Below are 17,607 nucleotides of genomic sequence, written 5' to 3' on the forward strand. Positions count from 1 at the left end.
AATGAATCGATTTCAACTCAGTTAACTCTAACTCACCACTATGGAACTGGGCCCTGTCGCCTGGGTTCGGTTCAATTAATTACTGGTAGAAATCAGTCCAATTCTTGACATTTCAGCAAAAGTTCGAAAATATCGGTCTTCATTTAGTTCTCATACTCACTCACGATTAATCATTTTGTTTTCGACTTTAAAATATTCATACTCGCGCTATAAGACGCCTTTATTGCCTGCAAATCTAAAAGCCTAGGTGTATTTTGAGACATTCACTACCGTGATCATTACAGAACAAATCGGTTCCATTCGAATTCATACAACAAACTTACAATTCAAGTTCACAATAGATTCAAGCTCGGTCGAGTCTTTAGAGTTCAATATCGATGACGGACTGACTGACAACCGAAGAATAATAATACATGTAGGGCATTTTCATAAATAAACCATGTCGTAGGGGCAAACTGGTACATACATCGATCCCGTATAGAGATACACCGACAAATCATCGAACTATGAAATCATAACACGATATTATGAACCCATAAACCAACACCTGTGATTGTGAAAAAAAGACTATATTGATTATGTGCTCGATTTATAGATTAAAAACGTTGATGCCCCTGAATGGATTCAACGTGTAACGGATTTCCATCGAAAATGAAATCTACTCGCGTAAATTCACCTTTGCGTCATTCGGTATCCGCTATGCCCGACCCCGAAGCAACATTTGGGCGCGCTCGTGAACCGCTATAGGCGTAGGGGCATACACGTGTTCTTTAGTTCGTTAGTATATTGACAGTTCATAATGAATCACTATTAAATGTCCCGGCTTTGCATCTGTCGCAAAAAAAATTGAATAAAATCACTATAGAATCATTGTGCTCAGCTGTCCCCCAAATCTCAGCTGTTGCCCCTAACGAGACAACACCAGCCACCACAGTCCCTAAACATAAATCCAATTGTAGTCGCATTGCACCATTACTCTTTAATTGTACTATTCTATTAGTTTAGGTTTTGGAATCCATCCTCTCAGCTTTTATAAAAGCATATATACAAAGATTAATCCACCCTAGATGATTCTCAAATCTGATTAATTTTCTTTGAAGTTAGTTCAATTGGACTAACAACATCATTGGTTGAAGGTCATAATCACGGTATCATTAACATCATCATCATAGCCAGGAGACGATCAAATAATTTCTTAAGAATGCTTCAAATCGTTAACCATTATGAGCAGTGATATGGCAAGAAAGACTGTCGTTATGCAAGCTTGACATAATCTTTATAGTATAAATTTCATACAAATAGTTCAAAATCCAGCACAAAGAATAAAGAGATTATACGAAATGTTTCCTTAAGCTGATATTTAGGCCTATTCGACGTTTTGACTAAATCTCGATGGTCCTCTTCAGGAACACTAAGTCCTGCTATTTCTTTTAGGATATATGCTTAATGCATCGAATAAATATTATCTCAAAGAAACATTTCAGACTCTTTCTATTCGTAGAGTATCGTTTTTGTCATTTTTAACAGCAGTCATGGACAGAATGTTTCGTCAATGGGTGTACTTTCTAAAAGTTGAGGTTTCTAAAAATGTCAACAATTTGGAAGAAAATTACGAGTCCCATACGCATTCCATTAAACAATGGCAACATAGTAGTTAGTAGAAAACCTGTGAATATGGGCAAAACATAATGTCCTATATAGCCAATAACAAAAACCAATACCGAGTGGGTACGGTTTTCTTTTCAGAACTTTTTTGATCGCTACACAATGTACTCTTGTTAAACACACAACAGACAACTGGGCAATTATTGAAGAAAAAAAATATGAATACTCTGGGAAAATCGCACGCGCTCGGTTTGCTTTGCTATTTCGAAACGCGAAAAACAATAAAATCTATACTTATAGTATAGATACATATCATTCCGGTGTATGATTTCGCAGTGGCGGAATAATGTGATGAAATTTCAAAATGCATTATTTATCAATCACCTTTTCATTTGAAGAACTTTCAGACAATTGTTTTACCGGCTGCAGGATTGATATCAATATTCATAAGCACTTCAATGCATGTGCATGTCGAGTAATACATTTGAAAAAAGCAGCAGATTCGGCACCGGCCATAATTAGATATGAATCGGGTATGAGTTGAATAAAAGATTTAATTTCAATGATGCTATAATTAACTGTACTCAGCGTTAGAATCTAAAAAAGTGAACCACTTTTGAGAATAATGAAATAAGATTGACTACAACAATGCGCAACTAATAAGCTCACCCCATACATTATTAGGATCAATGGAACAATGAAATAAGATAGTTGGCCTAAAGAATTACTACAACCAAGAATGACTGGACCCAAACTTCAACAAACCAGTACTAGAATACCTGTAACAGTATGGTGACAATAGATCTTCCCTTTGCAATGAAAAATAAAAATAAGCAATACTTACGGTCCACGCGAACTCGATAGGGACCACGAGTAAATTGTCGGAACCGCTATAATCCTCTGAAAATGAAAACGTATTGGCGCCCATAACCTGACTAGAAATATTTCCGAAAGAGCACATTTTACTGGCGCTGTTTCCGATTTTAGTTTGGTATTCCTTGAGACAGAGTCGAAATACAGTTTCGCACGGGTCAATGCACACACCTGCGGCGTTGCGACGTTCCCGGTCATCGCAGCAGCTTCCATTTTTCAGTTCGGACCGCAAGTTCTGCACGGAGACGACGCGCAATTCAAAAAATCCAGAGGGATCGGACGCGTCGGACAATTTAATAAAGAACGAGAAAACAGCAGAAATGTATATTACGCTGAACATAACTCCGAAAAGAGCTATTATACACTGGTGGAATCTATGACCAGGTTTTTCTTCGCTAAGACCATAACAAACTGCTAATAATTGCTCCTGTTCGGGTTTCATAAGACATGCACCGTCGATCAAACCCCGCATGTAGCATTCCTAGAGTGTGACAGTTCCCTAAAACTCCGCAATCGTCGACGTATCCTCGTAAATTAGCACATCGGGTTCCAATTACCGCCGAACCATGCTCAAATCCGGGCCAAAACAAACTTTTTCGACCGGCAATGCGCACCACGTTGTTGTCAAACTAGCCACCACTCGACATTGAACAACGATGAGTGAAGCGCGGCACACATGAGTCGCGCGCGGTTTTCACTACTACTACTTTACTACAACACTGATCTGAATTGTGTGTGTATGGCACCGCCCGCCACCGCCGTAAAACCCATGTGCTAGACTTACGTATATCGATTTTCTATACAAAATCCTTTTCATAGATGGGTAAGAGCGAAACTTTTAAGAAATATAGTAGATCCCACTTTAATTCGGATCGTATTAAAACGATGTAATTTAATAATGTTTGAGAAATCTGGAATGAGTACCGAGAAGGTCTACTAAGGTAAAATATGTTTTAGATAAAATCTTTGTCTACAGATGAAAGCATTGATTCTGCCACTGTTAAGTCTAGGAGAAAGATACGTACTTGGTCGGAACTTCACCTGAAATGTCATTTTTGGCCTGGAAATGAAAGCTTCTTTCATCCCATTTTGGGCCTTCACACGTTCCTTGCGCTCAGCACGAAAGAAAATAATAAGCATAAACACAAACGACGAGGTGATCTTCGGGTAGTAGGCCTAGATTTCAGAAAACATACGAAAAACGGTTGTTTCTATCTGCTAAATAAGCCAACCCTTTCAAATAGCCTTATACTGAGTGAGCAAATATTGAATTCCGCCTTCCGGCAAAATAGATTTTGTTAGAAATTCTTGCGAATTTTTACCAGCTGTTGTTTTCCCTACGATTAAGCCCAAATTTAGAACCCGTGAGTGCGATGGATAATTTTGTTTTGACTTGGGCTTGGACACTTTCTGATAGGTCTGACATTGAATGCGATGAGAGCGATGGCTCCTTTTGGCCCCGGTTCTTTTGTGCTATTTTTTCATAAAATTGGGAAAAATATTCGTCGAACTAGTAGACTCCATTGCAGAGGAGTCGGTGAGATGGCAGATCTACGTAATTAAATTAGATCATTAGATTAGATCTCTAAAAAATAATTTCGACAATTTATGCCCGCTGACGTAACGTCGGCATAACGCCGCGAGATCTCAGGGGGCAATTATAGACCGGTTAACGCCCGTGTCTGCGGATATGGTGTAAAAGATCAGGAAATAACAACTAGTAACCGGTAGCGTCAACGACGGCTACACTTCCTTAAAAGGCAGATCAGTAGCGACACACGTGTCCAGATGACAGCGTTAAGAGTTTGCAGTTCAACAACAGCACGTGCGCTGTTTAATGGAAGTAATTGTCGTGACGCTAGGCGACGACGCCCAATCGGCCTGGCCACGTGTCCGAACGAACGTCAATTTATAGTCCAATCTCGAGTCGGCGAAAAAAAACCGAAATAAAACCTTCAACGCTGATGCAAAAGAACACTTCAGCATACTTGCAGCTGACTATTTTCTAATAAGACTAAGCATCTGGAAATCGGCTGCGGAATTTCGACGACTTTCTAAGATCGCTTGGGTTAATTCAAGTCATCATACGACTCTGATTTAAAGCAGCAGCGGCAGTGGGGGATTTATTTCGTTTCGGCACTGATTTGACAGCTGCGCATAATCTAAGTAATTAAAAATACACAATTTGACACATTGTAACGTCGAAAGCTGATTATTTTTCGCCACCACGCAATCCTCTAGCGAACACCAATCATCGTTTCTCAACAACGATATTCAACCAGAATCTAAACGTGTAGAAAGTTGCATGAAATTCCTGCTCAAGAATCTCGGTGTTTTTACCTCAATGCGGAGAGTACGATCTCTTTGTTATAACGTTCTCGGCGTTTTGTCCGATCGAGTTAACTTCAACCCGCCGGAATGCCGGCACATTTGCTTCTCATCACTACTATCGCGTTTGAAGATAAAAGGACCTAGACTTTTCGATAGCATACTATCTTCGACGGTTGTCCAGCTTCTGGTAAGGAACACATGGTGCCGATGTGGCCATGTGCAATACCAATAAGTCACGCGATTGAGACATTTTCTCGTTTTTAACAACTCGAATTAAGTTGTGTATAATTCATTGGCACCATCGTGTGATTTCTGATTCCTGATTGCGATTGCGTTCAAAGTAATTAGATTCGGGATCTGTTACCCAATTACAGATCAACATTTATTTGACTGAGGGTTCAGCAATTGCCGATACATGATTTTTGACTCCCAGATAGCATATAAATGTTACTATTGTCATTCGGGGGCGGATTTACAGTGGATGGTCTCAGGGGTTCGGACCCATACCTTCCCATTGAGATGGCCCTTTTCGTCAACACCGTTCTGTAAATTTGACACTCATCCTCTCAGAAATTGCAACTTTTGTTCGGATGTATATCTTCAAAAATATCTTAAACCGAGGGCGGAACCTTCAATAGAAAGAAGCCTTTCGCTTGACTGTCCCGAGACGTACGTATTTCTTTAATTCTGTACCGCGGCCTTCCATTTTTCCTTGATCCACCCCTGTCATACGGTTATATTCAGACGGCCCAAGAAAAGAAAGTAGTTTATTTTTGAGTCAGAAAGATGGTCAAATGACGAACACCCTAACAGAATACAGTCAGGATAAAAAAAAATGAAAATTATCCTCGCTTGCCAGGGTCTATTCGGTTGCCTCCCGCGGAAACTTACGCCAATTGAAAGTGGTCGTTGAAGCGGAGATAACATTTTAAAGATGCAGCTGTTGGGATGAGACGCAGGACGCACTTGACCGGTGCCGTTCTCCTCGGATGCACTTTCATACTGAAAATCACGACGTAGGCCCTGCGACAAGATTTAATAAGATTATATATGCAGTAAAGTCCGAAAGATTAATTGCCCACTGATCTAATACTTAGCAATAGAGATAATCGACATCGATAAGAACTGGATGATAATACTCGACAGATGTACCCATACAAGTACATTTCTGGTCAATTTCGTTCATTATCTTAAAATCTGATTTGAGATATTATCAATATGCGTGTTATCAAATACGCATATCTTTTGTATCCTCAACGAAGGCGAACAGATGTTGAGCCTATACCTGGGCAGATGTGTTCAAGATAACATAGGCTCTGACTAGTAAAACAAAAGAAATAACATATCTAGTACCATTTGCAAAAAAGGTTGCGTCGAACGGCAGCGTGTGTAGTTTACAAACCACGTCAAATTGAACTAGACCCCCACTCAAACTAAACTTAGGCCTTTTTTAAAGTATCTTGGAGCTACGGGCAATGATAGCTCGTAGCTTGGAGTATGGATACCTTCTTCTCAATTGCGTCAAAAACACATCCTATGAAAAAAATGTGTCCTCTGTCGTGTTTTCATATTTCTTCTTCATAAAATTTCTTAGTGTTCGATCTCGCAAGTTAGTTTCCTTCTTTTCTACTCCTATCATTTAAGTTCATATCGATAGAATTTCCATTCTTTTTTCAAAGTTTTTCCCCCGTTCAGTTCCTTCTTAGATTCTATGTGGAAAATACTCGATAAGAACTTTTTTCCCCTCTATTCTAAAAACGTCTGTGATTATAAAACGGTCTTAAACATTTTTCACCCTTCGTCTTTTCTTCGTAATAGGAAACGCGTAATGGATATTGTAGGCCCAAAGGATATTTCATCGAAGTATGAATAATTTGTTTTCATTGACAGTCAGGGTCATTGGGTACATTTTTTTTACATTACTTCGCGTATATACATGTTCGAAAAAGTTTCGATCCACCAGCGCCCAGCAGAAAGATGAATAAAAATCTCAATCACTATTTCTTTCAATAGAAATCATAGTTAAACTTTTATTTCATCATCATCATCATATCCGATTACATAGAAAAATTTTGCGCAACAATATTATGAAATACAACGTCATAACTGAATTAAAACCATTAACATATGTTACGATATGGATTACAGTCAAACTCGGTTAAAATCGTTTTCGGATAAGTCGTCACATTAAAGCGCCCCGATTTGTTCATAAACGAGAGAAATCCCACAATAATTCAGCCAAAGTTGTCATGTTTTTGAGTAGAATGGTAGATATATCGAGCAACGTTTCGGCTAAAGACTATTAGCCATCATCAAGCGTGCTGTGTACAGAATAAATTTACATCTTTGGCTGAATTATAGGGGGATTTCTCGCATCGTCTCAACTTATTTCCAATTTTCAATTTACCAAATCGTTGTCTAGATTTGGATAAGTCGACAACATAATGATCATCCAAACTATAACAAATTTAAGCGCGTTTGACTGTCTGTTAACAAATTCTGACTTTCTTGCAACGAGTAATAATTGAGTCTAGAATTATCAACAAAATCCTAAAATATCGTAATAACTTATGATCAATCTTATAATATACACTTCTAAAGAATTGCACAGCAGTGACTTAAGTCCATAAGTGGTTTAAAATCTTAAAAGTCGTCTTAAATTCTTAGCTTAGCTATAGAATCAAGAATGTGGTCTTAAATCTAAGCCATCTGTGTGCAACTGGCCCTAGACACATCAAGGCTAAGATTTATGAACAATCGTAGCTAGTGCAATAGATGAGAGTAGATTTTAGACTATATCTCAGACTCACACATTCATTGCCCATTTTTCAGTAAGAAGATTACCATAGTACCAAATAAAGTTTCATTTACAATAATAAACACCTCGACAGTTGTGTCCTCACAATAATGAAGACAGAATTGGGTGGTTTTCCCCGAAGTGTTGGAGAATGTTAGGAAATTAGAGATAGAACTAATTTTTCATTTTCACTGAAGGCGTTTAGATTTATAGCATGTGATAGTCATTTACACGCCACTAGTACGGTTGTCTCCGTTTATGCTTCACACAGACGCCATCTATCTTTTGTCAGTGTGAAAACGCGATGCTCAATGCAACGCAACAAGACCCCAGCCTAATAAAATGTCAACGCCAATTGGGGACAGGCTCCGAAGAAAGATAATCTGGTCAAATTGCCGGGTACCTGAGAAAATATGGGGTACTGAAATCTCTCATAAAGTTGATAATAGTTGATACATTTAGTAATAGCAACTAGCAATAGTTAATCATTTTTTGCCTCTCTATCAACCTAGTCAGTCATCAAGGTCAGGTAACAAGTTTATCCTGTCCCGATGTGTCATCAAAAACATTGGTTAATGGAAACGGAGCTTTTGCAGCATGTGCTGCCCCTGTTTTATGGAATGGATTACCCTTATATTTCCATACTATCAATGATATTAATACTTTTAAAGTTGGTCTTAAAATGTATCTATTTACGCAATATCATTAAAACTAATGCTTTAAATCCTTTTGTATTTAGTGCTTTAAATTACTTCAAGTATTATCATTGAAACCCATTTGAAATGTATGTGTAAAAACAAAAAAATATCATTTATAATTATCATAAATTACACGCTATTTCAGAAGTTATGGGAATGTTGTTCGAACCTTAATTCAAAAATACTTAAGTTAAATTGCAAAAAAGATAAGTTACGATGTAATCAATTATTCTATTAGATTCACACCCTTTGGAACCATCCAATAAGAACGTACTCGTAAAAATTGCCTCGATTCATCGATTCGGCCTACCCATACACATGAGCACTGTTGGCGCTGCATTATTATTCAGGATCCAGTTCCATAGTTTCCAGGTAAATTTGACTATAGAGTTAAGATATTGAAAATGAATCGATTTTAACTCGGGAGTCAACTCTAACTCACGACTTAGGAACTGGATCTAGATTTTTAAGGTTCAGAACAAGCAATTAACATTAAGTGAAATCAATTTTTGAATGAAGAGGTATCTCATTTTTCATTTCTTACCGGCTGGTAGATTGAATGATGAATTTTACTAAGTTTTTTTTTTCACAGGCTCTAAAATGAAGAATCTATTTACGTTTTGAGGTAAAGTAAGGAACGAGAAATGATTGAACGATACCCGTCAGATAACTTGCTCCTACCCTTGGTACGGACATATCCTACATATCACTTTTAACTCCAACCATCCCTCTGTATACGTAGTTTATGGAAGGCACATCTTCTAAAATTCTCTTGATTCAAATTTCTTATCTAAAGAAAAGAAAATCTGCATCGATTTCTTCAAAGATGCAGCTGTACTGATCTGTGGACAGTCAAGTTAATCGCACATGATAAAGTGTAAGATGGTTCAACTTTTAGAACAAAGAGTCAGTGTGTTAAGAACACATCGAATCAATCAAAAGCAACATTTATTGTACAAAAAATTCATCTATGGACTGAATGTAAGTTATCAACAGTATTCTCATCTTACTGAATAAATTAGCATTTTCATTCACATGAAATTTGTGATTTAGTGGATCATCTGGACCCAGTTTCATGAAAAATTTACACTCAATGTTACTTAATTTTTTTCAATGAGGATACAATTCAAACTTAACCGTAGTAAGCTTAAACTGTTTAATTGACCGGACAAAGGGTTGCTTCAGGATGCCATAATGTCATGGATCATTATGGATATATCTCAGTTGGTTATTTTGATCATCGATACACTGCTGGGCCTAGTTTCAAAGACCAGTTCTATACTAGCTGGTCAAAACTACTTTTGAAAGCGAAATAATTGAAAATTAACTTATTCTTACTCTAATATGGTCAAATAAAACTCACAACAGTGAAATTGGTTCAAGGCATTAATGACATCTAACTTTAAAATACATACATTGTTTTTTAAACACTAGAGCAAAACAGATCCATCATAAAAAAAGTCCCTCAAAAACAAGTCCGATCTTTCTGATCAATTGAACTGAATTTCTGAAAGTTAAGCTATGGAGCTGTAATGAGGCAAATCTTTCTTTTGAAGGAGATGTACTTAGATTTGCGGATACTTTATAGGAAATCTATAACTGCATAGGTGACAAGACTGTATAGCTAACAGCCCTGGATCCACCAATCATAATATATTAATTAGCTTTTTGTCAAATAAGGATATCTAATCCGGGTTAAAAAGTAAGTGGAATCAATATAATCATTGGTAATGACAGTAAACCAGTAGACTCTGACTGTCCCGGATCATCACGAGCCCAAGAGAAACAAATTTGAAATTGTCTTCCTCCAATTTATGTGATAATGACCTGCGCTGTCCAAGAATTATTTCTACCTTGGAGAGAATTAATTGGTCCCGCAAGATTTGAGGCAGTGGACTCTACTTTGGATACTGAAACCAGCTAACTTGGCCTAGATAACACCCCTCATGCGGGGAGTTAACTAAACTCAGGTTAAGATCTTGTATGGGCAATATTTATTTCAAGACAAATTGATTCAACCTGGGTTAAAATATGCTTGGCTGTTGATCATGAACTAGTTGAATGTACTAGAATACAGTAACTAGCTGAACGAACTTTTCACGGATTGATTGTATGGTTACATATATAAATGTCGGTAATCGTCAACGTAAATGATTCAAATATCTTACAAATAGGACACTCTACTAGAATCTAGTATCACACATCTGCTTATACATTATCGAAGCCTGCTTCACGATAACGGTCTCGAATACTGAGAATTCCAGTCGCGCAAGAATATTCCTTTCAGCTGTTGCGGAATGGTCGGTTGAAGGCGCCAGTTGATTTGGAAACTGTTGGAATTCGTTTGGTTCACTATTAGGCCGATACCTCCAGTATTGATGAAATAGTCACCGGACCAATTGGAGGTTCCTAAATTGGAGCGGAAAATGAAAAACTTTTAGATTAGTCTGTTTGGATTGCTTTCATACAATACGCATCTCGATCAAACAGAAACGTCATAATGATCATGTGGCTGCATCTAGGATTCTGGGGTCAGTTGCTCAAAAGTTGGTACGAGTTAACCAGTGGATAGTTGACATAGTGACAATTAAAAATTCATGGTGACTATGATATTTATCTTTAACCAACTTTTGAGCGATTAGCCCCAAGTTAGTATTGATGACGCCATATTGGATTGAAAGTATTGACTGAGCTCTGGGTCACCCTTTCATAACTGAACTACTAGTAACAAAATTGTTAACAAATGGCAGACCCAAGTTGATAAAGTGGACTAATGGATTACCAATGCGCACAACTGGCATAATCTTCAAACTGAAGAAGCGGCCAGTACATGAAAGAAGAAGAAGAGTCAACACAAAATGAGCAAAAACACATAAGACACCTCAAGTCTTGAACACTTGACACACGGGCTACAAATGTCTTATCGACAGATGGCCAAGTGTGCTGGTATTTGGTAGACAAGAAAAGCTGTGCACATGGCATGTATCCAGACAGGTATCAGGGCCGTGATCATGATCTGATCATTAGGCAATTACTTTTCATCTTCTAAATTAAAATTTTTCACTCACCTATATAAGCAGTTGAGTCTGTGACCATGTATTTATTATGGTTCACCCTTGCATAAGGAATCTTAGCCTGCTCAGGCGTAAATGCAGGCACTTTGAACAATCGCTAAAAAGTTGAATATCGATAACAATCAAGGCCAACATTCATGACAAACGTCAGTTATATATCATATAGTATTCTGTAATTTTAAGCGCATGTATGACTACCCCGTCCCTCATAGCTTGACTCACAATCGAGATATGGTGCATTCAAACACCGGAAAAATCATATCATTCAGGATATACAGTATGTAATGTTCCCAACTAACTCATTTTCCAACAGAAAGTAGACATGGGATGTTCGGAGTTTCTACGGGATTAGGAAAAGATATTGAAGCATGTTCATATGTACTTACAATAGATATTCTGGCACCAAATGCACCATTCAAATCCTGCAATGACTTCAAATACTGTATCATGATGGGGTTTGTATGGTTCCATAAACTGATTAACAGACGCACTTCGACTTTGTTGTCTAAACTTGCTGTCCGCAAAGCATCATCTATTACTGACCAGTACCTAAATAGAAATATCAAAAACATTATTACTGGAATAAATACTTGTACGACTAGGCAATACATTTTCAATATAACCACCCTCAAATAAAACATTGTCCTAGGAGAAGTTTCCCCCAGCTATACGTTCCTGAAGTTATTCACTCCTGATATCAGTCCCGGAAGTCATTTTTTACCCCAGATATTAATCTCACAAGTATTTCCCCATCATATGAGTCCAAAAGTTTTCTCCAAACATTATTCCTAGAATATGGTGTTACATGGGTTTCTCAATTTTTATGTTACCTCTTAACCCCTGAAGCTAGTTTCCATAATCAATTGACGATTCTACCCCGGGATTAAAGTTAAAGCTGATCTCAAGCCGCGATCGCATGGAGACGATTTGGCCCGTGGCAAAATTGACACGGATCATGCCCAAGTAATATTTGGCCCGTGCCTAACCATTTCACATGTAAGGCACTCCCTCGGAACTAAACATTCCTTAAACAAAGGGAAGTGAAACAAGTTGCAATTCACCCATTTATTTGACCCATGCCAAAATTTGGTTCAGGCCTAGTTCAACGTTTTTGGTCGACCAAATTTGGCCAAACAGGCACGGGCCCATTTGGCATCTGTGTGAACAGTTGTTTTGGACCTAATTTGGCACGAGTCAAAAAAGCTTGTGTGATCATGACTTATAATACCATCACTTGAACCAGTTCCACAGTACATCTAAACTGTGGAACTAGAGTACCAGTAACTAATAGTCAAAGTTAAAATAGTCTTCACTGTTTCAACAAAAATATTGAGATCGACTTAAGTTGGTGAATAGGCCACTTTTTGTCCTGGAGGGAAATGTTGTGTTAGCTCGAAGTATTTACTTTTTAGGGCTGGTGTAGATGATGGTTGGAAAGTATTCCATGACCGCGATGTATACAAATTTCTTAGCAGATCGTATTACTTGCAGAATACTCGCAATATCACTAGTACGTCCTGAGGGACAGAACTCTGGTGGTGAACTCTGCAATTGAAAATAAAACAGCTCAATATAGAAGTCTTGGAACAAGTTTTACATGTGTCAGTTTCATTTGACTCTCCAGAGATCAAGATCAGTCCATTTTCAAGTATATAACACCTTCTCTGCCATCGTCATATGGTTCTACCAGCTGCTTCTACGATTCATCTTGCACTTGGCAAAAGAGCCAGCATGAACATAAGCCGCGATCACACGGAGAAGATTTGGCGCGGGCCAAATTGGCACCGATCAGGCTCGGGCCAAATTTGGCCCGTGCCTAATTAGAGAGCGCGTTCACACGCAAACCATTCACTCGATACTCAACAATGCTCAAACAAAGCGAAGTGGATCATTTCCGGTGCCAGTTGCAATTCAATTGCAATCATTTGTCTGGTGCTAAAATTAGGCTCGGGCCTGGTCCGACGTTTTTGGTCGGGCCAAATCTGGCCCGGGCCATCAGGCTCAGGCACGGGCCAAAATGCTCGTGTGATCGCAGCTATAGTCAGCCAATATTGAGAATGAAGCAGAGTTTGGCCAGCCACTAGGAACTGTCCTTATACTGACATTTTGTCTACTGACTTATACTAATATCATTGACCAAGGCAATTAGAGTTTTTCAGAAACACCAATCCTTACCGATAGGTATGTCTTGGCAGAGGTTCCATTAAACTGAATGTTCAGTGGATTAGTGGAATTAATGACAGTTTTCAAAGTTTTAGGCCAAGTTTTCGGGATGGTTACATTGGGCTGACCCATGTACCAATACACGTCGAATATCTTGCCCATGTCCTCAGCGTAACAGCTACAATTGTACACAACTGCTCCGAGTTCTTTTACCTGAAAGTGGAGTATGGTAAAGCCTGTTTAATCAAGAGTCGCTATTAACCCTTTTGCTGTGCATGACGTTTTGAAAATGTCATATGAGTGACATCTGCTGTGCGTATGCCATTTTGGAAACGTCATCCACCGATTGATTTTGAGCTTAAACCCCAACACAGCAAACAGTAAAGAAACGCACGTGAGACAATTTATAATGAAATGAAAATTAACAAATGCTGAATCTTTTTGGGAAAAAATGCAGTATGCACTGGGCAGTGCAAGCGCATACATGGTGAATGGGTTAAGCACACTTTGGTAGTTTTGCCTACACATTAGCAGTACCAAAGCTAAAACCAATTTATGATATCTAATTAAGGCATTATGATGTGTGATCTTATTTTTTTTCATCAGTATCACACTACATTTAAGTTCTGGGTTTGGTTGCTCAAAAGTTGGTTAAAGATAATCGTTGTATAAATACTGTGGTTACAATGGTCAACTACGCTATCTTCTGATAAACCATGATGTATGTCCGTCCACGCTTAAACCAACTTCAGAACAACTGGCCCATGGACTGTAAATCATGTCCAGATTACCATGCATGCATTAAAGTATAAACTGGTGTTTTCTTGGTACAAGAAGGGAAAATACACATTTTCACCAAAAAATTAGAAATAAGAAGGGATAACACTTAATGACAGGGGAAAGTTGGAAAAGTAGGGCTAAAACCTACCTTTTAAATAAAACCTGTTCGGCTAAAAAAAGAATGGCCCAACTGAACACTGTCAGATGATGGATGTGCTCACCTGGGTTAATGACCTCCAGTCAGAGTTGGCGCTGCCGACATAAAAATGTTTTCTATCTATAAGCCACATTTTGGTGTGAAGAATACCGGATCCCAGGAATCTTTCAAAATCAAGATTTCTGACCTCAGCAGCACCTGATGTTGAAAAAAGTACGAAAAACCGAATGAGCAGATGAACTCATTAAGTAGTGTTTTTTTTTTTCATAATGCGCATGAACTCGATGCACAAAAACAATCACAGCATAGCCCAGTAGTAATGATTGAACTTAGTTAAGTACATGTTAGCAGTCAACTGCCATTGGCTAAATACCAGTAAATATCAAGGTGAAAAATTTCATGAGTCCAGATCTTGTAAGCGAGTTTTTTGGTTACTTCTTTATACAACTGTACATATTTTCAGTAAGCACCATTATAAGGGTTTTTTTAGGACAACAAGAGATATGGTCATCCGACCATATGAATACCCGGGGAAATAGAAACTACAGAAAAAGGATGAGAGTTTTCCACTCTTCCATAGTATTTGCTATCATGACACGTTCTGATTCGTTGTTTATAACAAGGGAAATCAAAACAATATTGCAACAACAATGTGTGTACGAAACACATTATGACATGTCCATATTGATTCCCGCGAGGAGGATATCGCTCCATTATCAACAGAATATCCATGCCACAGGAAAACCGATTGGTACAGGTCATATAGATTCATCATATACGTGTGTTCACAGATCTTTTGATAATTCCTGCTATCGGGGTATATCGAACAATGTCCATAACTACAGCGTACTGATGATAATCTGCACAATGCATAGGTTGAAATTTCGAATCTCGAGAACTTTATTCGATGTTGCCTAACTTGAAAAGTACCTGTTTTGTTTAAAATTGCTGTATCGTAGTCCCTCTGAGTGTAGGTTGGTTGATTTTGTGCAATCTTAACTTTTAAGTTTCGTCGAGTACCAGCTTTGAGTAATGCTTGAAAAACATCTTCCCCCTGAATGAAAATAAAACATTCTGCTTAACCCTTTCAGTTCTGACTAATCAATAACCTATAGTGCTGGAGATTATCGAAAAATTTTGGAAGATTCAACCCTAGTGTGTTGAATAACTGGAATACCACTATAGTGCGTCTACACTGCGGTACAGAGTACTGTTAGTTACTAATACTTCACTGTTTGACAGGTGCTGCCATCTTTCAATAGCGATAAAAACTAATTACTATTACATCAATACAACGCAATGCGGTGTACTAGCAAAATTCATCACCGATTTATGAACAGCACTGTGGTGTAGACGCACTGAAAGGGTCAACCCATTCAGTGCTGATTGATTAATACCTGGAAGTGCTGGAGATAATTTGAAAAAATTTGAAAATACCGCTATAGTGCGTCAGTTAGTAATATTTCACTACATTTTACAGGTGCTGCCCAAGGCTTTAGATATAAAGCTAGGGGTATGTGAGCAATATGTCATATTGTTGATACATATGGTCTATTATCAAGGGGACATCCACTACCTTCCCGATTGGAGTACATTTGAACTTCTTGTCAGTTATTATTGGACTACAGAATCAAATGACAAATTATGAAATCACAAAATCGAACAATAAGAGAGTTCTGAAATTTTCAACACCTTGGGCAATGTACATTGCATAATTTTGTGTTAAAATGAAATTCTACGTGAAACCAATTGACTTTTCACCGAAGACTTTGGATTCATAAAACCACCATGCTGATACCCGGATGGATTAAGTTGCATAAATTTAGCTATATCAATTAAATTCGTCTAGTAACCTAGGTGACCGATGTGTTGATTTCTAATGAAGTTACTCAACTTGCAAGTTGTCTGCGTGTAGGAAATTTAGAGACCCTTCTAGACCCTTCCCTAAAGATGGCTGCCTACGAAATTCCCCCATGACATCATCAAATTACCTACTAGCGATTACAACCAATAGAAAACAGTAATACGGAAGCGCAAAAAACCCCAACACCGGCAGGTGATGAATGAGTTTATTGTACTAGTAATTAGTTACCTGATATGCGGAGGGATCTTTCGATCCAGTGTCCGCTCCCCGCAACGTCCAATAAAAGGACGAAATTTCGATAGTCTCATTGGCCAGTTGGATCAGCTTCATCCATGTGTGATACGTCGATGGGTAGCTCGGTGCACCAGGGTTGTATACTAAGCCCTCCGGTATACTTTCGACTAAACTGAATCTGGAAATAAAATTTCAAAGTGCGCGAAATGAAAATTCAACTAAAGGAATCAACGAGAGAATAAATTGATAGTTGGGAAGGTTTTCATGCACGGAAAATTGTGAGGAGGCGGCCAGGACGATGCAGGTATTCATTGATCTAAGTCATGACTCGCAATTCAAAGTTCTTTTCCGGTTCATCTCTTTCGAATTGTAATCGTCTCCTGACATTTCGCGATCAGTTATTTCAAATGATTTCTGATGTTTGTAGTCGGGCTTAGCGTTAGCGAGTTGACACAGGTGAATTTGTGGCGGATGAGCACCGCAGAAGATACATCACCTCCGACGCGGAGGTGATAGCTCCGGAGTCATAAAATCTGATAAATGACGGGAATAAAAGCCCCTAGTGTCGATTACAAGAATGTGGCGGCGATTGGGATGACAGAGCGCTAAAGATCAAACCAATACCAATAAATATCCCGCTGAAGAACGACGTAATCTGCGTCTAATGATATTTCCACCGATTGAAGGATGTATAAAGCGAATTATAGTCTTTCATCATCGTCTGCACGTGAAAAAAAGGCGTAGTCACCGCTAGTTCAACGATGGCGACGCAAATTTCCGAGAATTATATTTCCCCGTATTTACGAATTACTTGAATACACTCGCTCATCTGTGGTTAGGGGAAATACTGAAATAAAGAGATACTACGATGATGTTTCACCTGTTACCTAAGTATTGTAGCCAATACGAAGTCCACAGGCGATAGATAACTGGATGAAAAATTTTGCACCACAATCAGCAACAAAATTGTTGCCTGTGAAGTGTAACAGCCGCGATCACACATGCATTTTTGGCCAGCCGGAACAACTGTT

General features: G+C 38.4%; 2 protein-coding genes across 3 annotated transcripts in view; both read right to left on the reverse strand.

Moving 5' to 3' along the window:
• The window catches only part of LOC141910092 (protein jagged-2-like), a 50,110-nt gene extending 44,786 nt beyond the window's left edge, over positions 1-5,324 (reverse strand). Inside the window, exons 1-3 of the mRNA XM_074800841.1 lie at positions 5,317-5,324; positions 3,585-3,654; positions 2,450-2,752 (exon numbers count right to left, since the gene is read on the reverse strand). Of these exons, the coding sequence (XP_074656942.1) occupies positions 2,450-2,752; positions 3,585-3,654; positions 5,317-5,324 (381 nt within the window). The remainder of the gene's footprint in view (positions 1-2,449; positions 2,753-3,584; positions 3,655-5,316) is intronic.
• A 1,485-nt stretch (positions 5,325-6,809) lies between these two features.
• LOC141915417 (5'-3' exonuclease PLD3-like) overlaps positions 6,810-17,607 on the reverse strand; it is a 44,511-nt gene continuing 33,713 nt past the window's right edge. For both annotated transcript variants that reach the window (XM_074806939.1, XM_074806940.1), the window contains 8 exons: positions 16,571-16,754; positions 15,409-15,532; positions 14,543-14,676; positions 13,554-13,754; positions 12,784-12,923; positions 11,765-11,927; positions 11,373-11,475; positions 6,810-10,713 (listed from right to left, as the gene is read on the reverse strand). In XM_074806939.1, the coding sequence (XP_074663040.1) occupies positions 10,535-10,713; positions 11,373-11,475; positions 11,765-11,927; positions 12,784-12,923; positions 13,554-13,754; positions 14,543-14,676; positions 15,409-15,532; positions 16,571-16,754 (1,228 nt within the window). In that variant the 3' untranslated portion in view covers positions 6,810-10,534. The remainder of the gene's footprint in view (positions 10,714-11,372; positions 11,476-11,764; positions 11,928-12,783; positions 12,924-13,553; positions 13,755-14,542; positions 14,677-15,408; positions 15,533-16,570; positions 16,755-17,607) is intronic.

The sequence above is a fragment of the Tubulanus polymorphus genome, chromosome 1 (assembly GCF_964204645.1).
Source record: "Tubulanus polymorphus chromosome 1, tnTubPoly1.2, whole genome shotgun sequence".
NCBI lineage: Eukaryota > Metazoa > Nemertea > Palaeonemertea > Tubulaniformes > Tubulanidae > Tubulanus > Tubulanus polymorphus.